The 25047-nt window shown below is 34.2% G+C and overlaps 1 protein-coding gene across 5 annotated transcripts in view; it reads left to right on the top strand.

Annotated features, from left to right (window-relative positions):
• LOC110452381 overlaps positions 1–22619 on the top strand; it is a 46670-nt gene extending 24051 nt beyond the window's left edge. Inside the window, exons 10-25 of one of the 5 annotated variants that reach the window (XR_002463180.1) lie at positions 993–1097; positions 2615–2680; positions 7313–7348; positions 8756–8860; positions 9568–9669; positions 10167–10223; positions 11049–11087; positions 14156–14212; positions 14830–14886; positions 15300–15356; positions 16446–16502; positions 17693–17749; positions 18166–18222; positions 19042–19125; positions 19421–19591; positions 21225–22619. Coding sequence is in view for 1 of the 5 variants with exons in the window: in XM_021500863.1 (XP_021356538.1) it covers positions 993–1097; positions 2615–2680; positions 7313–7348; positions 8756–8860; positions 9568–9669; positions 10167–10223; positions 11049–11087; positions 14156–14212; positions 14830–14886; positions 15300–15356; positions 16446–16502; positions 17020–17076; positions 17693–17749; positions 18166–18222; positions 19042–19125; positions 19421–19452 (1025 nt within the window). In the remaining 4 variants the exon portion in view is untranslated. Of the gene's footprint in view, positions 1–992; positions 1098–2614; positions 2681–7312; positions 7349–8755; positions 8861–9567; positions 9670–10166; positions 10224–11048; positions 11088–14155; positions 14213–14829; positions 14887–15299; positions 15357–16445; positions 16503–17019; positions 17077–17692; positions 17750–18165; positions 18223–19041; positions 19126–19420; positions 20036–21224 lie in introns of those variants that run through there. The other 4 variants (XM_021500863.1, XR_002463181.1, XR_002463182.1 and 1 more) reach the window with 4 other exon arrangements.
• The last annotated feature ends 2428 nt before the right edge of the window (positions 22620–25047 follow it).

Here is a 25047-nt window from a genome sequence, read left to right as displayed (position 1 = left end):
AGACGTTTATAGAAGAACAGAACTGTTTATTATACAGAAGAAGTTTATTATATATTTCCCCTTATCTGGTATAGGATTACTATACACTAAAAGGTTAATATTGACAATCGGGATTGAGATATTGTTCATTACAGTTAATCAAGTCTTTCCTAGATTAGGTAAAACGTGTATTGATCAAGTTATTTCGTTTCTTTGTAATATCTAATAGAAAGCTACATTTTTGAAGACCATATTAGTTTTTTTATAAATATAATATTTGGATGTTTTATTCTTTACATATCAGATAAATTGTCAAATATTCCATGCTGTTTTTGATAGTAACATTTTAATCGGTTGCTTGATCTGTAAAGTGTTTTCAGTTAATGAACTATGGTGTCTAGGGAAATGAAAGTAGGTCGCGACACTCGGTGCCAGACAACGATTACTGGACCATTGAGCAGGGTCCTTAATCAACTTAATACCTATTCTATATCCTGAGTCCGGGTTTCTTAAAATATAGCATGTTTGTTTTTCAATTTATGTAAAAAGGGATATGCGTGGAATAGATATTTAACATTTTTAATTATTCTGCAACCTTCCTTTGCAAAGCATAAAGACTGCAATACGTATTTTGACAACACAACATTATTTAATCAGGAGATCACCATTTTGACGTAAGTGACCTGATTGTTACAACACTAACTTTGCTGATCAAACTTCTTGACGAAATGACGTTAGAACAAGAAAGTGATTAGAATGACTATCTATTTAAATGTATATATACGTTACGCATTTTAAGTAATGTTTTTGTTAATCCTATATCACGTGTGGTTCTTGCTAATATATGGACTTTAAAAAGTCCGTTAACAATACCGATGCGTATGACACACCGTTTGCTAAAACATCCTTGCTTAATAGACCACGGTATGAAAGATGCATACATACAATATAAGTTGCCGCTCCGTAATTTTGTGACAATTAATGCTGTTATTTTTTTTATTATATTGGTCAAGATCAAACTGATGCCAGCCTCAACCAAAACACCCAAGGCAACACCACCAGCCTCGAACTCCAAAGCATAGCTACCACCCATGGACGACGTATCAATGGCGACGACGGTAACGTTTTTTGTCTATTTTCTAATTTTTATTACGATGTTTTGTTCGTTTCGAGAATATGGATAGATGGAGTGACTACAGTCTGCTGGACTATCTTGTCACTGACTTCACCAAAGATATCGTTAATCAAAAACTCATTCACAGTAAAAGACTAAGTTTATTATTTTTTAACCTTTGTTGTGCTAGTTACAAAATATTCTTCAAAAGAATATATGACCATAAATGTATATCGTCGTTAGCATTTTTCGCTGGAAAAAATCCCTCTCCTTCAGTTTGGTATGGTGTCTGGTAGTGTAAGGGTTGAACAGTCTACAGCATTTCTAAATGAATCATTTTTGAGGAGAGGCTGTGCATGCCTTTTCAAATAGTCTTTCGATTTTTCTATATTCTATTTAATTTACCTCCGAAGTACATAGTGTCACAATACGACTGCAAACCAGATTAAATTGTACTCAGAACGTAATTAAGACGCTTGGATGATGGCTTGGTTGAGCAGCTAGAACAGATAGGGATCAAACTTTTGTAGAGATTCTTGGGAAGTTTCAGTATCCATTACATAACATACTGGTCTTTTATATCTTAATATGGAAGAGTAATGAACTGGTATTTCGTCGTCTTTCGGAAATTAAGAAAATGTCAAGGAAGGATTTCCTTCGCGATCAAGAAATCTAGTTCGTTTGGCAAACAGGAAATGAAATAATGTGTGCAGACAAAGATAGTGTAATTCACTGCTTTGTCTGCAGACAAAGATAGTGTTATTCTCTGCTTTGTCTACAGACACAAGATTTGTTTTCATTTTTTATTTCAGGCATTTTTTTTTATTTTTTAATTATTTGACCTGCTAGAGTTGACCCATTTCAAAAGTAAATAATAATAATAATAATAATATACAACATTTATATAGCGCCCTATATAATTAGTAAAATTACTCTAAGGCGCTTTACAACATATGGATAATAGTAATGGTTATAATTGTGAAAACTAACAACAAAGGCTTGCAATCACTTTCATACATTTAACAAGCAATGTGCACATAATTGAACAAATAAAAGGGTGGTATTTACATGACGACTTTGCAAAGATTCTAAAATGCAGACGTGAAGAGGTGTGTTTTCATATCCCTCTTGAACTTGGCCAGGGTATTTGACTTCCTAATAGCAGATGGTAAGCTATTCCACAACGTAGCCGAAACCCTCCCAAAGCATCTGTTTCCGTAGGTCACAGTACGAGATTTTCGGACACACAACAAAGATTCTGACTCCGACCGCAGTGATCTTGACGGCTGATACAGGGTAGCAAGCTCCTGTAGGTACTGAGGGGCTGTTCCATTCAGTGCCTTGTATGTGAAATACAATCTGGTATGATAACATTTTGCCCATTGTCTGGTGTAAAAGATCAAAAACATAATGAAAGAACAAAAGATTGTCATTGTTTGTTCAGAGTATTTCTCGAAGATATTTGGTGATACCGAGTTCTGATAGTATTGTATTATATCCATTTTTGTATTTATATTACAGAGCAGGAGCATGCTTATGTCAACGTTGACGATGGCATCCAATCCAATCACGAGCTCCAAAGTCAGGGTGAGTAATTTTGTTTAGTTTTATATATGCTTTTTCTTTTTGCTTTTTACGTCAACGCCTTTTCTTCGTCGTCGATCATCACGCGACGACCATCAGTAAGCATTTGACATTTTAGAGTTATTCTCGAAAGTGCTCAATCGATTTCAAAACAATTAGGGAGAAGTTTCCAAACACGCACCTAAAATATGGTTAGATATAGTTATCGGCGACGATGGTAAGGCTGATTTCAGAACCAAAAGGAATTTAATCGGCCAAATTTCAACAAACAAACAAATCCTACACAAAACACATTTTATAAATAAACATTGTTCATGGATAGATACTTAATTTAAGCTGTCAATTGTACTATGCCTGGGTCACCCATTCACCTTATTGTAGGAGCTACTTTGTAAGTATATATTATAATGCATTATTGCAATAACATATAACTGATAGGCGGTATTGATATGTCAACATAAAATAACCCGACATCTACGCAACGTTAATGAGTGCATTGAGATATCATTGCAGCATGCTATGACATCGGGGTAACACTGCAATGCCATATGGACAGTTTTTGCCGGTTGGCGTAATATATTTTAAGAAATAAGTTTGATCTGGTTATCTAGCAAGCCTTGTTCAACTGTATAAAGGAATCGTTAGCAGATATAATAATATTATTAAGTGATTAGAATTTATTGATTTCCTCAAACTAGTGTATAATTTGCCATCAAAACGGATTATGATTTTGTAGTTCATAACGTCATTGCAATATGACGTTACATTGGTGCCAACAATTGATAATTCCAGAAATTAGTTTGATCCGGTTATCTAGCAAACCTTGTTCAACTGTATAAAGGAATCGTTAACAGACATGTTAATATTATTAAGTGATTAGAATATATTGATTTCCTCAAACTCGTGTCAAATTTGCCATCAAACAAGAATATGATTTTGTTGTCCATAACGTCATTGAAATTTGACGTTACATCGGTGCCATCAATTGATAATTCCTCATTGACCCACTATGTGTTTGATCTTGATCAATTATGATTGGAAGCTTTATATTGACATATCAAAAACTTGAATACTGATATCTGAAATAGATCTATAGTTGTATATCTTAAAAAACAAATTTTAGATTTAAAAAAAGAACAAAAACGGACACGAATGAGAAACAGGTTTCTGTAAGTAGAGATGAAGGGAAGCCAGCCAGGATTCGAACCCTGGATTATCGGAGTAATGTTATCACGGGACCTAGTCCCACTACAGCTTTATCAAAGACAAAACTTAGGAGAGTTTAATGTATTTCTAAACAAAAAACTGTGGAGTTCTCTATTGCTTTGTCTGCAATGGTACTTTGATCCTTAAGAGGATGATATAATTAAAATAATGTCAATTCGAGAGCATCATAGTTTGTTTATGAATAAATCATATACTTTCAAATATCCATATTATTTATGTGCAGATCAAAGCAGCATTATTTAATGTTGAAATTCCAGCAACAGAACAGACTGTCACCAAGCTTTATACACATTATCTGAAGACATTTTCGCCATACTGCGGAGTTCAAATTCGTGTTACATATTCATTGTTTTGTCACAGAATATTATTGGCTTCTTGGCAGGAATATAACTGTTCAGCACGACTCTTTAGGGGTGTAGACAAGAGCTGACCAAACCTAAACAAACAAATTATGAGATCAAGGCTCCTTGACATGATAGTATTGTTAAGTTATTAAATATATTCATTTATCAACCTCATTAGCGACGAAGTGGAATGCTATTTTGTATGTGCATCACGTAACTATGTTATTCTGCCGTTATGTTGCCTTTAATTTAAGAATTATCAACGACTGAGCAAACACTTGATACTGGTCATTAACGGAACAAATGGCCTTGTCCGAGATAAAACTACTGTGTTGTGGATTATCTATTCATAGGACATCTGTTAACGATTCTGTTTCACTAGTATTGTTATCATTGTTATCATATTGCGCTACTTAAAACGATATATGGGCGGATTAGTCGAGTGGTTAACACTCCGGCCTTTTACAGAGGCAGCCTTATTAATTTTATTAATGTAAAAAAAAACTGCTGGTCTAGACGATTTTCACCTTATTTTATTAAAGGTATTGCTGACTCTTTTGTGAAGCACTTGCTGTTATTTTTAAACAAATCCATAGCCACTGGTTGCATACCTAATATTTGGAAGTGTCCTAATGTTACCCCAATAGATAAGGGCAAGGGAGGAAGAGGTGACCCCAGTAACTATCGACCAATCTCTGTCTCATCATTATTTAGTAAACATCTTGAAAAAATAGTTTGTAAACATCTCTTTAATTTTCTTTCTGAGAATAATGTTATCTCAAACAATGAGTCTGGCTTCCTTCCCAATGACTCCACAGTTAACCAATTAATATATTTATATGATGAAGCTTCAAAACAACTTGATCAATGAAAAGAGGCAAGGATAGTATTTTGGGACATCAGCAAATCTTTTGACGGGGTTTGGCACAGTGGATTGATTTACAAATTGAAGAAATATGGAATTTGTGACGACGATTTGAACTGGATTCATTGCTGCCTTACTGATAGACAACAAAGGGTATTAATAGATGGTTACAAGTCAAATTTACAAACATTAAAAGCTGGTGTGCCCCAAGGCTCGGTTCTCGGGCCTTATTTATTTTTAATATTTATTAATGACCTAGAATATGAACTCCGCTCCCATGTCAAACTCTTTGCTGAACTTTACGTTTTGATAGATGGTGATGGCAGACATGCTGCAGATATTCTTAATGAGGATTTAAGGAGAATGTCTCTCTGGGCTGATAAATGGGGAATATCATTTAATCAACGTAAAACCTAATCATTACTGATGTCTAATAAAAATAATTTTGGTATTCTGAAATAGTGTTGTTATAAATGTAAAAAAAACATAAACATCTTGGCTTGTTTTTCAATAGTCGTGGATCATGGTCAGATCAAGTTAATTATATAAATCAAAAAAGCTGTACAAAACTACAAATAATGCGAATGCTCAAACACGAGTTAGATAGAAAATTTCTTGAAATAATTTATTAATCTTTTATACGACCAACACTAGAATATGATTGTGCTGGGTGGAATAATTGCACCCAGGGTGAAAGTGACTTAATGTATCAGAATTATATCAGGTCTGAGAAGAGGTACAAGTCATTTTTCAAGAAACTGCAGCGTGACTGTCCTGACCATCATAATTGTTTGTTCCATATTTTAATAATGATATTAATCCTCGCCTTAGACATCATAAAAACTGTATTGTTCCCTTGTGCAGAACCAACTTGTATACAAATAGCTTTTTTCCTATAATGATGTCTCTATGGAACAGGCCAGACTGTATTTTTCCAAAACTCACTTCATTGAGCCAGTTAAAACTGGACTTATTACACGTTTTGCAACCATCTAACTGTACAGATATTTTTTAAATACGGTGGCTCCAGGAAGTTGAATATAACATTATGTCAACTACGGAATAAAGCCAGCCAATTAAAATCAGATTTATATAATGATCATCTTACAGATAACCCTAAGTGTGACTGTTGTTATATCATTGAAGATGCAAATCACTTCTTTCTCAATTGCCCAAAATATATAGATGATCACAAGTTTTATTATAATTATAACGAAATTGATAACATCATCTTAAATACTATTACTTTCACTAAGGGTGATATGAACCTTAGCAGTGAATCAAATAAAATTATTCTCTCTTGATGTATTGAAAATCTGGAAGATTTTAACTTAAACTATTCTAAAAGTTATCTTACAATGTGTTTGTATTTTCTATTTTATAACAAAAACTTTGGTGTAATTGGGAAGGATGCCACTGTGTATAGTGACTGTGTCTTTGAAGTGCCTCCAACCAAACACTAGGCTATAATACTAATTGAAGTAATTAGACTATAGTAATTGAAATGTTAAAATCTATGATATTCTAGTCATTATTTTCTGTGAATACGTATTATATGGTTCTAGTATTCTCCTTTTAATTTTAACTTATACTACATCTTCTTTATACTATTCTCTCTCTCTATATATATGTATATATGAATGTATGAAATGTGTGTATTTTCTCTGGAAAGGGCTTTTATAGGCAATGCCTGTGCCTAATCCAATTGTGTTTTGAATACAATAAAATTGATTTGAAATGAAGACAGGCAGCCGGGGTTCGATCTCCGAAGTCGTCGAACGCATGGATATTCAGAGAAAGTGAGGTGGCACTATAAATGATGCCATTTTTTGTTTTCAACAAATTTTATTGGGTTAACAAAAGGATTAGACAACAGGCAATGTCATTAGATGCCAAATGCTGCCATTGGAAGCACGGTCTCACTACAAACAGAACGCCTTACATTTCCAGCACACACGCATGCATACACACAAAGGGAGATATTAGTCAGGAGGCATAGGACTAGTTGTTAGCGCCTGATAAGGCAGTACCTGCAAATTCCTCAAAAATAAAATGCTTAATGTAAATGCTAATTGTATTAATTGTATATCTATGTACTGTAAAGCGCTTTAGAGTGGCTTATGTCAGCTATATAGGGCGTTATATGAAATGTTATATATTTATTTATTTTCTAATTTTATTTTTTAAACATTTTTACAGATGACAACGAGTATATAGAGATTAATCCACCCAGAGGTACGTTAGCATGCTATTCAACGGACTTAGATACATCTATGTTTGTGGCATTGATCCTATGTTACGGTTTAAAGTTTGTTTCTGATCTCGTTCAGTTATCGGTTGTAGATATTATCAACCCACAATGGTCATGCATATTTTTTTTTTAAAGTTGGACCATAATTAAAGTCTCAAGTATGTCAGTTCAAAGTTGCAAGTGAACCGGTACATATTGCTACGTTAGTACATGAACAAGTATATAGCTAACATAAGCCAGAGTGTAGCTTCATGTGAGCTAGTACTTGGTTCCACGTACAACTAGGCATGTTGGAAACGAACTCTACCAGAACAATTAGTCAATGTTTATACAATATCAGTAGCCACACGAAACCATTATAACGGAGGTAGACCAGACTTGACTAATTAGACGTTTATAGAACAACAGAAGAAGTTTATTACAGATTTCCCCTTATCTGGTAGAGAATAACTATACACCAAAAGGTTAATATTGACAATCGGGATTGTGATACTGATTTGTGCGTACAGTATTTCGATCGCCTACAACTTTTGTACACATTTCCTCAAGTCTTTCCTAGATTAGGTAAAATGTGTATTGATCAAGTTATATTGTATCCTGGTCATATTTAATTGCTACATTTTCGAAGACGATATAACATTTTTGTAAATATATGATTTGGATGTTTTATTCTTTACAAATCAGAATTATATTGAAATTATTCATGCTATTTTTGATAGAAATAGTTTAATCGTCTGCTTGATCTGTAAAGTATTTTCAAATAATGAACTATGGTTCCTGGGGAAATGAATGTACGATGCGACACTCGGTGACAAGCAACGTTTACTGATCATTTGGTCCTAAAATAACTTAATAGCTATTCTATATCTTGAGCCCTGGCTGCTTAAAATATAGCATGTTTGTGTTTCAATGCATGTGAAAAGGGATATGCGTGAAATAGATATTTAACATTGATAATTATTCTCCAACCTCCCATTGCAAAGCATAAATACTGCCATACGTATTTTGACACACCAACATTATTTAATCAGGAGATCACCATTGTGACGTAACTGACCTGGTTGTGACAGCACTAACTTTGCTGATCAAACCTCTTGACAAAATGACGTTAGAACAAGAAAGTGATTAAAATGACTATCTATTTAAATGCAAAATTGGTGTTCCGTATTTTTTTTAATTCGTTTTTGTCTTAGTCCTATATCACGTGTGGTTCTTGCTAGTATAGGTACTTTATAAAGTCCATTAACAATACCGATGCGTAGGACACACCATTTGCTAAAATATCCTTGCTTAATAGACCACAGTATGAAATATGCATACATGCAATATAAGTTGCTACTCCGTAATTGTGTGACAGTGAGTGCTGTTAATGTCTTGTTATAATGGTCAAGGTAAAACTGATGCCAAACTCAGCCAAAACACCCAAGGCAACACCACCAGCCTCGAACTCCAAAGCAGAGCTACCATCCATGGACGACGTAACAATGGAGACGAAGGTAACGTTTTTTGTCTGTTTTCTAATTTTTACTACTGCGATTTGTTCGTTTCGAGAATATGGAAATACAGAAAGAAAAACAAATCCCAACAAAATCAATATTGGGATTATCCATTATACTTGTCAAAAGCAAAATGCATCTTTTAAAACCCAATGTTTTAATTAGGCTGACGAGGCATAGGTGTTGCTACTTGAAATAAAACGATATGATACGAAGATCAAAATCGCTTCGCTGATGTTACATGTTAGCAGTGAGCGGTCCATTTTGGTCATGTTGAAATGAAGATCGAGGAACGCGATTGAAGTCCCGATAAAGTCATCAAAAAAAAAATCAGCATCATGTGACAACAACAAAATTGTCAGTAAGGAGACAGCCATATATTATTTCCGTAGGAAAAGCTACAGTCTGCTGGAATATTGTGATAATAATACGAAGTTATTCCTTCGGTTTGGTATAATGTCTGGTTGTGTTAAGGAGTTGAAAAAAAAGAGTAATTTTTGGTAAGTTATATATATATGCATTTTTGTTTTTGCTTTTTACGTCAACACATTTTCCTTGTCTTTCATCACGGGTCGGCCATCCATAAGCATTTCACATTTACGAGCTTTTCCCGAAAATGTGCTACCGATTTCAATCAAATAAAGCGAGACGGTTTAAAACACGCACCCTATTTGTGAATAAGATATGGATCCCGGCTATAATTGCAGGCCTGATTCAAGGACCAAAAGGGATCAAACTGACCAAATATCAACAACTAATCCCCAACACCAAAAGCAGTTTAAAAGTAAACATTGTTGATGGATGGAAAGGTAGTATGATACTTGCAATTGTACTACGCCTTGGTCACTTATTAACCTAGTTGGAAGAAACACATCTTATTCTAGCTTACCTAGATAATAACACTTTAAAAGCATATGTAATAATGTAATACGGCAATAACATATAACTTATAGGCGATATTGATATGTCAAAATATAAAAACCCGACATCTAAGCAACGCTTACGAGGTAATCGAGATATGGTAGGAAAATTGTCGTTAAGATTCGAACGTTTCATGGTTCAAATCGTGGTCTGACAACGACGCATGTTTACCCGTTCAAAATACTACTGTTGCTTATACATTTGTTTGTTTCATTATATTTTTCATTCGATCCCTACAATTGATGGATCTAATGATATTGTCCTAGATTACACAAACTACTTTGCTTTTGATTATCTACTAATGGGACATTTTTTAATGATTCTGTTTCATTTTTATCACAATCTTTGTTTGTTGCCTACCTTGTGTATTTGTGTTGTTCATTAGGTGGTGCTATTCACAATGATGATAACAGCAAGCATACTTATTTGGAACTAACTGGAGGTGAGTGTATATTATAGCATATTATCCTACGGGCTTATATACCGCTAACCTACTGTCGTTGATCCTATGTTATGGGTTTACGTTCGTCGTCTAATCTCGTTCAATTATCGGTTGTAGATATTATTTATCCAGAATATATTTATTCAGAGTTTGGACAATAATCCGAAGACATGTTTAATGATTTTTTCTGGGTCCTGCAAAGAATAACTATTAGTTAATGCGGATGAAGGGGAAGAGGTTTCAATAGTGCACCATACTTGTCTAGATTAAGATTCCCCTTACACTGCAGAAAACTCAAGATATGTATTGGCAACATTATAAAAACATAATAGTTTGTTTGACCAATGATTATGTTTTATTTTTATCATTATCTAATAATTTATTTTTCTTCGTTTTCATACCAAATATTCTAATCTGATTCGTGGATACTTTCATTTCAATTCTCTATTGGTGACTACTTAATGTATCTGTTTTGTGCATTAGCTATTTTCTCTAGATTAAAATTTTCCCCTTTTTAAATATATTGGTTTCCTAACTTCTAGCGACGAACTGGAATACTATTTTGTGTTAACATTACGTAGCTATGTTATTCTGACGTTATGATGCCCTTAATTTAACAGTTGTCAAAGACTGAGCAAACATTTGATCCTAGCAAATGTATGAACAGATGGGCTTGTCCGATATGAAATAAACTACTTTGATATAGATTATCTTTTCATAGGACATCTATACACCATCTTTTTATATTTCAATATCATAGTTCGTTATCTTCCATATGTATTTGTTTTGTTAATGGCGCTACTCGGAACGATTTCATTTTCACAGATGATAACAATGCATATATGGAGATGAAACCACCCGAAGGTACGTTTATTTTATAGCATGCTATGCTACGGACTCGGATACAGATAGGCTAGTGTCGTTGATCTTATGTTATGGTTTTAAGTTCGCCGTCTGTTCTCGTTCAGTTACCGGTTGTAGATATTATTAATTCAAAATGATTTTGCGTCATACTGCAGAGTTTAAAATCTTGTTAAATATTCATTGTTTTGTCACATATGATTATTGGCTTCTTGTCGGGATTATAACTATACAGAAAGTCTACACATGAGTTGACATTTCCAAACAATTTTATGGGATCAATGGTCCATGTCATGATTCGACGAGTATGAATAATTTTTACATATATTGATTGTTTAACCTCATTAGCGACGAACTGGAATATTGTTTTTTTATTTACATAACGTAACTATGTTATTCCGACGTAATGTTGCCTTTAATTTAAGAATTGTCAAAGACTGAGCAAATAAATGATCCTGGCCAATGACGGAACGAATGGGCTTGTCCGAGATAAAATAAGCTACTATTACATAAATTATCTATTCATAGGACATTTGTTAAAGATTCTATTTTAGTTTTATCATTATCATAGTTTGATATGCATTTAGTTTGTTAATAATGTGGCGCTACTCAAAACGATGTCATTCGAACAGATTATAACAATGATTTTATGAGCGTAATTCTCGGGCGCCGAAGGCGCCTAAGCGAAGCTCTTCAATGGTAACACATTCGTGCGTAAACAGATTTGCTTCTCCATGCTACACATTGCCTTTAACTGTTTTCGTCCGGAAGTAGACGTCCAGTGGGGAAATAGGAAGGGTATCTTTGAAGTAAAGATAATTGTGTTTCCACCCATACCTGAACATCTTCATGTAGTGAAAAAAATCTTCATGTTTTATTACTTGTTTATTTAGATAAAAACTCATATACATTCTGAGTGAAAAAAGTCTATCACATAAAATGTAATACTAACCGGCATGCAACTTCGTTCAGAAATTATCATACTATGACGTCACAAGCACGTCACAATACATCGGCCTTCATCGGTTATATCCGGATGGATGCAAAATGACCGGAATATCCTGGAACTGATGTCCGTTCCATTTATCTCTTTGTTGGTGCTTCAAGACTTTTTTTTATTTCAGTTTTTGCCACAGGCACCAAAAGTACAATGCAGCTAATTTCTGAAGATCTTTTTTGTCATATACCCGGTTATTATATTAATATTTCTACCGGGAGATATCTTCAAAAAGAGCCGGCATTAAACCAATAGTTTAACGTGTACATTTATTTTTTCATCGTCTAAAATTTCATCAGCTTTTGATTTCCATTTGTTGAGAATATGAACGAAATATTTAACATTTTGAAAGTCTGGCTATAATCTTAAGAACAGTAATTGAGACTACATATCGAAATAAAAACAATATCAGTTACATGAAAGTATTACAAGATGTTTTTGGATTTTTTTGAACTTACATCTCTATACATTTACTTAGACTAATCGTCAAATATATAATATGCACTTTTTTCTATAGCAATTACCAAACAGTTGTGCCCAGCTTATCTCAATCATTCATTTTGTGCCCTGACGGAAGCATGCAGACAATTCAATTCTTAATATGGGAGGAATCTGGAGTATCCGAAAAAAAACACGTGGTCGGGCAGATCACCGGGATTTAATCCGGCCATCTTGGTGAAGACGAGCACACTATCCTCTGCGCCACCCGACCCATCATATATTTTACGCACAAGAACACATATCTAAATTAGCTTTGACTGAAAGAAAATAACGTCATTGATGGCAAATTTATAAATACATTTTTTACCAATCATCAATGATAAAAAAAATCTACATAAGGGAGACCGGAGCAAGTTCGGCCACCCTTGATATTTTTGTTTTTGAGCTAATATTTACATCTTTAAGGATGTTTAGTTGGCTGGGCATTCAACGAAAAACCTCTTATGCAAAATTACCTAACAGGAGAAAATACTTTTGAAGGGGTAGAAAGAAAATATGATCTCGCTTCTTGTTATGCGAGCTTTTTGAAACGGAATTGCCACTTGTTTACAGTCAAACGTGTAACACACTGACAGCTTCAAACGATGATACAAAAAAAACAAAGTCAATCACTCACTACCATATTGCTGTACGATACGATTTTATTGAAATATCAATTTGGGCCTAAACAGGTTCGGCCAATACTACCATGGCAAGTTCGGCCCATGTAGTTAACACATAAAAAGTCGTAAAATTTGAGGGTAAAATCTGACGTTGCATGCTTTATGACGTCATAAGTAAGCTGATTCAAATGGGTGCTGATTCAACTGAATGCCTGTCCGAACTTACCCCTTGGCGGAACTCGTTCGGCGATCCGATCTTTCCACAGGAAAAAATGAATAACGTTTAAAAACGGACATGCTGCCATACTTCCTAGAACGGACTTTAACAAAAAAAGGGCCGAACTTGACCCGGTCTCCCCTATTGTTATGTCGATCTTAATCTCATCAGAGGTTGTGTTTTATTATTATTCCTCGACTTGCCGACTTTAAATAATGTTTATCTTATCTCATTCTGAAAGTTGTATGCTGAATCAGTAAATATCAAAGATCAACAAAAGCTACTCTTTTTTAAGGCTTTGCCGTTTCATATTATAAATATGGAACCACCCGGAGGTCAGTTTATATTATTATACTATGCTACGGACTTAGATACAGCTAATTTTGTGGCATTGGTCATATGTAGGGTTTTAAGTTCGTTTGTGATTTCGTTCAGTCAACGTTGTAGATATTATTAATCCGCAACAGTCATACATATGTTTTTTTCAGGTCTGGATACTATTCTGAAGAAACATTTTATGGATTATCCTGGATTTGGCAAACAATTACTTTTAGTTAATGCCGATGAAGGGGATACAGGTTTAAACCGTGCACCATATTTGTATAGATTAATATTCCCCTTACACTGCAAAAAACTACAAATATGTATTATGGGGGTTATAAAGGCATACTTGTTGGTTTGATTAACGATTCTGTTTATTTTTTTATTATTATATGTGTTTGTTGCCAACCTTACGTTTTTGTTTGTTCATAAGGTGACGCTTCTCAAAATGATGAAACAGACAAATACATTGATTTGGAACAAACTAGAGGTACGTTTATATAAAAGCATGCTATCCTATGGGCTTAGATACAGCTAACTTGGTGTCGTTGATGCTATGTTATGGTTTTACGTTCGTCGTCTGATCTCGTTCAGGTACCGGTTCAAGAAATTGTTATCCTATGGGCTTCGGTACAGCTAAATTTGTGTCGTTGATCCTATGTTATGGTTTAACGTTCGTCGTCTGATCTCGTTCAGGTACCGGTTGAAGAAATTGTTATCATATGGGCTTCGGTACAGCTAACTTTGTGTCGTTGATCCTATGTTATGGTGTTACGTTGGTCGTCTGATATTGTGTAATTACCGGTTATAGTCAATGTTAATGCAGAATATATCTATCCAAAGTTAGGACAATAATCATAAGAAACATTTAATGGATTATCTTGAATCTGGCAAAGAATGACTACATGGTGAAACCGATGAAGGGGATACAAGTTTAAACAGTGTACATATTTCTCTAGATTAAGGTTCCACTTACGCTGCAAAAAAACTACATATATGTATTGGCAACGTCATAAAGACGTAAGAGTTGATTTTATTAATGATTCTGTTTTATTTTTATCATTATATTGTTTATTGCCAACCTTCTGTTTTTGTTTTGTTCATTAGGTGGCGCTTCTCGAAAAGATGATAAAAACAAATACATTAATTTAGAACAAACTGGAGGTAAGTTTACATTATAAAACGCTATTCTACGGGCTTAGATACAGCTAACTTTGTGTCGTTGATCCTATGTTATGGTGTTACGTTGGTCGTCTGATCTTGTGTAGTTACCGGTTAAAGTCAATTTTAATGCAAAATATATCTATCCAAAGTTAGGACAATAATCCGAGGACACATTTAATGGTTTATCCTGGATCTGGCAAAGAATGACTATTAGTTAATGCCGATGTAGGGGATACTGGTTTAAACCGTGCAACATATTTCTCTGGAGTAAGTTTCCACTTACACTGCAAAAACTACAGATATGTATTGGCAACGTCATAAAGACGTAATAGTTGGGGTAATTAATGATTAAGTTTTATTTTTATCATTATCTTTATTTGTTGCCAACCTTCTGTTTTTGTTTTGTTCATTAGGTGGCGCTTTTCGAAAAGATGATAAAAGCAAATACATTAATTTAGAACAAACTGGAGGTAAGTTTACATTATAACATGCTATTCTACGGGCTTAGATACAGCTAACTTGGTGTCGTTGATCCTATGTTATGGTTTTACGTTCGTCGTCTGATCTCGTTCAGGTACCGGTTGAAGAAATTGTTATCCTACGGGCTTAGATACAGCTAACTTTGTGTCGTTGATCCTATGTTATGGTGTTACGTTGGTCGTCTGATATTGTGTAATTACCGGTTATAGTCAATTTTAATGCAGAATATATCTATCCAAAGTTAGGACAATAATCATAAGAAACATTTAATGGATTATCCTGGATCTGGCAAAAAATGACTACATGGTGAAACCGATGAAGGGGATACGAGTTTAAACAGTGTACATATTTCTCTAGATTAAGGTTCCACTTACGCTGCAAAAAACTACATATATGTATTGGCAACGTCATAAAGACGTAAGAGTTGATTTGATTAATGATTCTGTTTTATTTTTATCATTATATTTGTTTATTGCCAACCTTCTGTTTTTGTTTTGTTCATTAGGTGGCGCTTCTCGCAAAGATGATAAAAACAAATACATTAATTTAGAACAAACTGGAGGTAAGTTTACATTATAACACGCTATTCTACGGGCTTAGATACAGCTAACTTGGTGTCGTTGATACTATGTTATGGTTTTACGTTCGTCGTCTGATCTCGTTCAGGTACCGGTTGAAGAAATTGTTATCATATTGGCTTCGATACAGCTAACTTTGTGTCGTTGATCCTATGTTATGGTGTTACGTTGGTCGTCTGATCTTGTGTAGTTACCGGTTAAAGTCAATTTTAATGCAGAATATATATCTATCCAAAGTTAGGACAATAATCCGAAGAAAAACTTAATGGATTATCCTGGATCTGGCAAATAATGACTATTAGGTGAAGCTGATAGAGGGGATAAAGGTTTAAACAGTGTACATATTTCTCTAGAGTAAGATTCCCCTTACACTGCAAAAAACTACATATATGTATTGGCAACGTTATAAAGACGTAATAGTTGGGGTAATTAATGATTCAGTTTTATTTTTATCATTATCTTTATTTGTTGCCAACCTTCTGTTTTTGTTTTGTTCATTAGGTGGCGCTTCTCGAAAAGATGATAAAAACAAATACATTAATTTAGAACAAACTGGAGGTAAGTTTACATTATAACACGCTATTCTACGGGCTTAGATACAGCTAACTTGGTGTCGTTGATCCTATGTTATGGTTTTACGTTCGTCGTCTGATCTCGTGCAGGTACCGGTTGAAGAAATTGTTATCCTATGGGCTTAGGTACAGCTAACTTGGTGTCGTTGATCCTATGTTATGATTTTACGTTCGTCGTCTGATCTTGTTCAGTTACCGGTTAAAGTTAATGATAATCCATAATATATCTATTCAACCTTAAGACAATAATCCGAGGACATATTTAATGGATTATCCTGGATCTGGCAAAGAATGACTTTTAGTTAATGCCGATGTAAGGGATACTGGTTTAAACAGTGCAACATATTTCTCTAGAGTAAGATTCTACTTACACTGCAAAAAAACTTCATATATGTATTGGCAACGTCATAAAGACGTATTAGTTGGTTTGATTAATGATTAAGTTTTATTTTTATCATTATATTTGTTTGTTGCCTACATTATGTATTTGTTTTGTTCATTAGGTGGCGCTTCTCAAAATGATGATACAAACAGATACATTAATTTAGAACAAACTGGAGGTAAGTTTACATTATAACATGCTATTCTACGGGCTTAGATACAGCTAACTTAGTGTCGTTGATGCTATGTTATGGTTTACGTTCGTCGTCCGATCTCGTTCAGGTAACGGTTCAAGAAATTGTTATCCTATATGCTTCGATACAGCTAACTTTGTGTCGTTGAGCCTATGTTATGGTTTTACGTTCGTCGTTTGATCTCGTTCAGGTACCGGTTGAAGACATTGTTATCTTATGGGCTTCGATACAGCTAACTTTGTGTCGTTGATCCTATGTTATGGTGTTACGTTGGTCGTCTGATCTTGTGTAGTTACCTGTTTAAGTCAATTTTAATGCAGAATATATCTATCCAAAGTTAGGACAATAATACGAAGAAATATTTAAAGGATTATCCTGGATCTGGCAAATAATGACTATTAGGTGAAGCTGATAGAGGGGATAAAGGTTTAAACAGTGTACATATTTCTCTAGAGTAAGATTCCCCTCACACTGCAAAAAACTACATATATGTATTGGCAACCTTATAAAGACGTAATAATTGGGGTAATTAATGATTCAGTTTTATTTTTATCATTATCTTTGTTTGTTGCCAACCTTCTGTGTTTGTTTTGTTTATTAGGTGGCGTTTCTCGAAAAGATGATAAAAACAAATACATTAATTTAGAACAAACTGGAGGTAAGTTTACATTATAACATGCTATTCTACGGGCTTAGATAGAGCTAACTTAGTGTCGTTGACCCTATGTTATAGTTTTATGTTCGTCGTCTGATCTTGTTCAGTTACCGTTTCAAGTTAATGGTAATCCATAATATATCTATCCAAAGGTAAGACAAAAATCCGAAGAAACATATAATGGATTATCCTGGATCTGTCAAAGAATGACTATTAGTTAATGCCGATGTAGGGGATACTGGTTTAAACAGTGCACCATATTTCTCTAGAGTAAGATTCCACTTACACTGCAAAAAACTACAGATATGTATTGGCAACGTTATAAAGGCGTACTAGTTGGGGGTTTGTTTAACGATTCTGTTTATTTTTATCATTATCTTTGTTTGTTGCCTACATTATGTATTTGTTTTGCTCATTAGGTGGCGCTTCTCGAAGTGATGAAAAAAACAAATACATTAAATTGGAACAAACTGGAGGTAAGTGTATATTATAGCATGCTGTCCTACGGGCTTAGATACAGCTTACTTGACGTCGTTGATCCTGTGTTATGGTTTTTGCGTTCGTCGTCTGATCTTGTTTGGGTTCCTGTTGAAGAAATGATTAATCCAAATGTATCTATCCAAAGTTTTGACAATAATTCGAAGAAACTTTTAATGGATTATCCTGGATCTGGCAAAAATTGACTATTAGTTAATGCCGTTTAAACAGTGCACCATATTTCTTTAAATTAAGATTCCCCTTACACTGCAAAAACTGCAGATATGTATTGACAATATTATAAAGACATTATAAATTCTGAGAGTAAAAATTAAATGGACCAAGATCATTATTCGATCAAAATATAATACGGTCGCTCTTCCCAATTTAGTTACCTATTCAGAAGTTTTGTTCTATGTCACTATCATGCTAGCATAAACTTTGAGCACTTCTTAGGTTATAATGGTTGGTCATTATAAGAGCGTATGTGAACTTTGAAAAGTTTGCCAAAGGATGGACTTTGGTAAGCTGATATACGAGTGCCTCCCAGTATTGGGTAGCGAATTTGGTCAAACCTCTGAACAGAGTTATAAAATGTTGTGACATATTATTTTTATCTTAGGGATGCATTGGTTAACTTACGTTTTCTGCGTGTTTAGTTGTGATACTGTATAAAGAGCGATAAAGTCATCACCATTTTCCATGTTTTTTCCCCCATGGAAACAGAAATAGAAACATTTAATTCTGTAAGGACATTTCAGTGAGTGTTTTGTTAAACTGAATACTGCAAGTGTATGTTGTTATGTTACGTTCGTAAGGCCAGGAGCATGTGTACGATACGACTCATCCTGAACATCGTGACAGTGGCGCAATCGGTGAACGCAAAGGCAGGGCTAGCAAGGGTAACCGAGTTTCTTTTATGTAATGGTAGCAGTTTTAATACTTTGGAGGGTTTTCATCAAGGAAATATAGCATATTTCCTTCTTATTAATGATAACGTTTTGCTAATATATTGATATTCTAAACGTTTAAGTGACAGTGACATTCAAATATTCAATTAGTCAAATGATAAAATACGAGCACTATCTTCATGTTGTGATAATGTTTATGTGACGTCATGTGGTGATAATGACGTCAGGTTTTGATACAATTGGTGTAGATTCATATGTGTGATGTGTTCATTTTCGCAATGTTTAGATAAAAAACGAAGACATACTCCTCAACAGTGACGTGAAGAAAGAGCCTTTTCCCGACGGGAGAAATGGTGTCATTTCCAGGACAAATGATAGAACAAAATGTGTCTTTGTTAACTTCCCACAGACTGCTTCTAACTGAATCTAAAACGATAAAGAATGACAAAGGAAATGTGTAAGCTAAAATATATTTACTCTAGTTAATGTGTATGCTATCTCTGCGCAGTAAAAATGTCAATTACTTGAGTTATTTCCTATCCATTAGTTAGCACAGTTTACCAGATATATTTTGGCTTTACAGTCATTTTCCCTATATCATATAATGCATTCTCTTCCTTTTTGTAAATGCATGTTTGTGATTTCTAATTACTTGTATGAGAGTTCTTCTTCACTAATTCCTGTATCAGATTTTTTAGAGTTCTCTTCCTTACTTTTTAACTTGTATAGGAGATGTCGCCCCTAGTTATACGCTTGTAACATGGATGCACTGTATCCCATTGTATACGCCTACATCACATGAGATATCCTTAATTGTTATAAGAAATTATATAAGAAATAAGAAAACGTTAAAATCATCTGATAGTAATTTTCTTTGAGATTGATGTCTATTTACTATCAGATGATTTTAACTTAACGTAATGTTCTTTTAGATTGATGTTTATTTACTATTAGATGATTTTAACTTAACGTAATGTTCTTTGAGATTGATGTCTATTTACTATCAGATGATTTTAACTTAACGTAATGTTCTTTGAGATTGATGTTTATTTACTATCAGGTGATTTTAACTTAACGTAATGTTCTTTGAGATTGATGTTTATTTACTCTCAGATGATTTTAACTTAACGTAATGATCTTTGAGATTGATGTTTATTACTATGTTCATTTGAACATAAAAATAATGTAAATTTAAACTTATAAGAGGTGCTCGAAATTTTAGAATTTGATTGTTTTCTTTTAATCGTATCTGATGTAATCATTTGATCAATTGGTAAAACAAAACACTAATCATTTAACCACCCATAAAATGTTTGTTGACAAATTAATTTCGTAAACTCTCAGGTTTGGTTTGTTTGCGATGGCCAGTCATTCGTTGACGTTGAATACATATCAGATATCCACCTCATGCATTCACCTGTATCATAATAGCCAGTGTCTATATACATGTTTTAAAGATATCTTATTAAAGCTATTCATCTTGTAAATTGTCCATACAACCATCCATCAGGTCAACCTGAACTTCTCGGTCATCAAATTTGCATCATAATTCCTTTCTAAATTTCAGCACTCATTGTCTCGCTGTACTACACCAAAAATGGGTTGTTTAGTGTCTCCAGATAAGGTTCAGACTCTATATCGCTTCAGTTAATATTCATTCAGCACAAAAGCCGTGCATAAGATTCAGTTCACTTATAATTCAAACTTCATGCAACATTTGAAGATCTTAAGTTTGCCATCGTATTTATCATATTAATGTTATTCATTGTATCAAGGTCATCACCACCCTAAGATCATATTTTGCATCAACATGATAATAAATTACTGCTTCAATGACAGTACAATTTCGTAGTGAATATGTAAAAAGGTGTTAACCATTCAATTTTATGATTGAAATTATATTTTGTATCGTAGTGTTTCCTTTTCCTTTGGAGCATTGTTGACCACATACATGTCATTTGTGTTTCCTTCAGCTATTTTCTCATGTTTACTCGTCTGAATTCTAAATTTGCTCGAATACGTGTAGGTGGTTTTGTTGCCATTACCTCAGTTATTATTTGATAACGAGACATCATTTGGACTTATTGTAGGTGCAGTTTGTTGAAGGATCGAGAGGGCTTTCACGTTTTGAATTTGACCTAGTCATGCATGGCGTATGTTGATGATAAAGCAGAGAACGCTTTATCTTCCGGAACACCAACTCATTTGTTTCATCGATTTGGTTTGCTATTAAACGTTGCGTTTACACTTCATTACTTCCCTTACTTTATCCATCAATAATCTTTCTGGTGAGATATTAGCTAATTATTATAATATTTCACTTTGCATTTTTTCATACATATTTGATAGAGTTGTTTTTGTAAAACTATTTATTTAAGAGTTTGTTTGATTGTATTTTTTTAATGAACGTCAGTGGGATTGTAAAGGACTTAGGGCGTTATGGACCATTTACCGCCTCATGATTTTTTTTCATAAAAATCCACTTGAATTTATCGAACAATTTCTTTTATAAACATTGTATTTGTTTAGGATGTACTTTTCTGAGGTTCAAACACCTTCAAGTCTGGTTTTGATCTCTTGTAAGGGGTAAATGAAGTAATAAATAAAGTATGATTTATTTAAATAGCAAACATTAATAGCGGCCATTTTAAAAATGTGTATTTCTGTGTATTTCTTGCGCGTCACGAAAAGCCAAAATGTCACTCTTTTTACTCTAGATAGATCACTTAATTGTCAGTGTGTCGCAATTTCAGATTGTCCTTTTTCGCTGTACAACTTTATTATGTTCAGTATAATGAAAACAATATGCAACAAAGGGGAAATTTATAAATGTTTGGTAACCTACATTCTTTTGATTCGCTAAATATTTAAAAAAAATATTTTTGCTCTTAGCAGTCAGCTGATCGAAGGTCAAGGTCAGATTTTGTATCTTTTAACTCCTTAACATTTTGTTATGACATTATGAAGCAAAGTTGGTCGGAATCAAACAAGGTTTCAATTGACTAATGATTAAGGTTATTGAGTCAAATGTCAAGGTCAAATTTTACATCCCTCAACTGGTTAACATTTTGTTATGACATTATGAAGCAAAGTTGGTAAGAATCAAACAAGGTGTTAAGTGACTAAATCTGTAGTTCGTTCAGTCTTAATGTAAAATATTTAAAACATAACTTTGCAAATTGTATGTTGATGGGAACATCATATTTCAATTAAAATTGCATGGTGTACAAGAAAGAAAGACCAGTGTACCAGTTTTGGCGGTTAGCCAATTGAAGACATACTTAATACGACTTCTGTGTTCATTAGGGGCCCGTATCGAAGATACGGGTGCCCTATAGTAATCACTCTGTCTGTCCGTCTGTCCGTCCGTCTGTCTGTCGGTCCACACATTTTGTTCCTGACTAATAACTTGTTGATGTTCAGTTCACAAAAATACACATTGATGGAAAAAGTCAAGGACAAAGGTCAAAGTCATTAGGTTCAAAGGGCAAGGTCAAATTTTGCATCTTTTCACTGATGAAACATTTTGTTTTGACATGATTAAGCAAAGTTGATCAGAATTAAACAAGGAATCAGGTGACCGGAGGTCAAGGTCAAAGGTCAAGTTCTAATTTTGTAGATTTTGACTAATGAGCATTCAATGACATTATGAAGCAAAGTTGGTCGGAATTAAACAAAGAGTCAACTGACCAAAGGTCAAGGTCAAATGTCAAGGTCAAATTATGTAGCTTTTCACTAATGAGCATTTTATGATATTATGAAGCAAAGTTGGTCGGAATTAAACAAAGAGTCAACTGACCCAAGGTCAAGATCAGTGGGTCAAAAGTCAAGGCCAAATTTTGTATCTTTTCACTAAAAAACATTTCGTTATGACACTATGAAGCAATGTTGGTCATCATTAAAAAAGGAGTCAATTGACTAAAGGTCAAGGTCACTGGGTCAAAGATCAAGGTCAAATTTTGTATCTTTTCACTGATGAACATTTCGTTATGACATTATTAAGCAATGTTGGTTGGAATTTAACAAGAGATCAACTGACGTAAGGTCAAGATCACTGGGTTGAAGGTCAAGGTTAAATCATGTATCTTTTCACTGGTGAACATTTAGTTATGACACTTTGAGGCAATGTAGTTTGGAATTAAACCAGTAGTCATTTGATCAAAGATCAAGGTCACTGGGTCAAAGGTCAATGTAAGATTTTGTATCGTTTCACTGATGAACATTTTGTTATGACATTATGAATCAAAGTTGGTCGGACTTTAACAAGGAGTCAACTGACCTAAGGTCTAGGTCACTTGGTCAATGTCAATGACAAGTATAGTATCTTTTTACTGAAGAACATTTTTTTTAGTTATTATGAAGCAAAGTTGTTCAGAATTTAACACGGAGTCAACTGACTAAATGTCCAGGTTACGGGGTCAAAAGGTTCAAGGTCAAGATCAGGTTTTGTATTTTTCACCGATGATTATTTTGTTTTGTCGGAATTAAAGAATAAGACAACTGACCAAAGATCAGGGTCACGGGGTTAAAGGTAAAAGACAAAGTGGATCTTTGACTTTGACCCTGGCTCTTGATGGGGGAGGCATAAAAGGTGAACTAACAGTCAAGGCCAATGGGTGTTATTGTGTTTCTACATTTTGCGAGACACAGTAAATTGTTCACTTTAAGTATCACATAGGAGTCCTGTATGGACAAAATGGCTGAATGGTACATTTTATAGGTTAACTAGGTGTACTTCCCTGCACTGACTTTTCGATTTCTGAAATAAATGTTTTCTTATTTCGAATTGCAGTCAGGGAACAGTTTCTTCATTTCCAGAAAATAGCTGTATGTCTCTGCAAACTAGGTCTATTGATTGATTATTAAATAGCATCGGAGATAATGGGCAACCTTGTCTTGTCGATTTTGTCATTGAAAAACAAAAACAGATATTTGTATTTTTCGGATTATTCCTTTTCAAGTGTTTGTGTACTTCACTTATTTTTACCGAATCTTCATTTTTATTTTTCACAAAATTAAACCATTTTAACTATCTTTTTTTTATCTTTTCCATTCCACACTGTAATTTAGGGTTCGCTGACACAGAAAGATCCGGATCATACGGAGGCATATTTCTGCCATCGCGTTGTCGACTTACGACTTAATGATGTAGACATAATCTCTGAGTTATAGATAACATACAACACATTTCCTCAACTGAACAACTTTAATATATGAGATAAACTGCAGAAATATATTGTTTCGACTTGATAACTAACCATATTTATTGGGGAGGAGAGGGGGGGGGGGGGGGTCATTTAGATACAAGCACCCGTTTAATTATTGATGTGTATCTTGTGTCATCTCGTCTCATTTTATTTTCCAGTTTTGTAATTGACCAGCACATTGATTATTTTTAAATAAAAGTGTACCATTATTAAGATTCTATACTGTCTTTGTTTTGTATTGGACAGAAACTGGCGATCTAAGCCCGGTGTAACGTTGAAAATGGACCCGATTGGAAAAAGAAACAAGGGTTAGTTTTAAACTAAATGCCCTTGCAAAGATAGTAACAGCATCTGTGGAAATATGCTGATATTGAAAATGATACAGGGTAACTCTTTTCGGAAACTGGCGAAAGGACAAAATTGAGTCGTTTCCCGCCAAAATTTTGGTTCCTCTAGAGCTGTGCTATCCGGTATACAAACACTGTCCACGGAATTTTCTATTACAAATGTGCACGTGTAAAAATCTAGTTCACTAAACTTACAAATATTACCCATACTTTAGTAGACCGACACCACTTTATAGAAAGCCAATTTCCTGTCTCTAACTAAACTGTTGAATTTCAATCAAACCCGTAGCTAGACATTGCTGACTTGGAGAACGTCTTGACTAAATTCCACTAAAACTCTCACCATTCCAAACTGTGAT

The sequence above is a fragment of the Mizuhopecten yessoensis genome, unplaced genomic scaffold (genome assembly GCF_002113885.1).
Source record: "Mizuhopecten yessoensis strain PY_sf001 unplaced genomic scaffold, ASM211388v2 scaffold6647, whole genome shotgun sequence".
Taxonomy (NCBI): Eukaryota; Metazoa; Mollusca; class Bivalvia; order Pectinida; family Pectinidae; genus Mizuhopecten; species Mizuhopecten yessoensis.
Note: the sequence above shows the minus strand (reverse complement) of the source record. Positions and strands in the feature narration are given on the sequence as shown.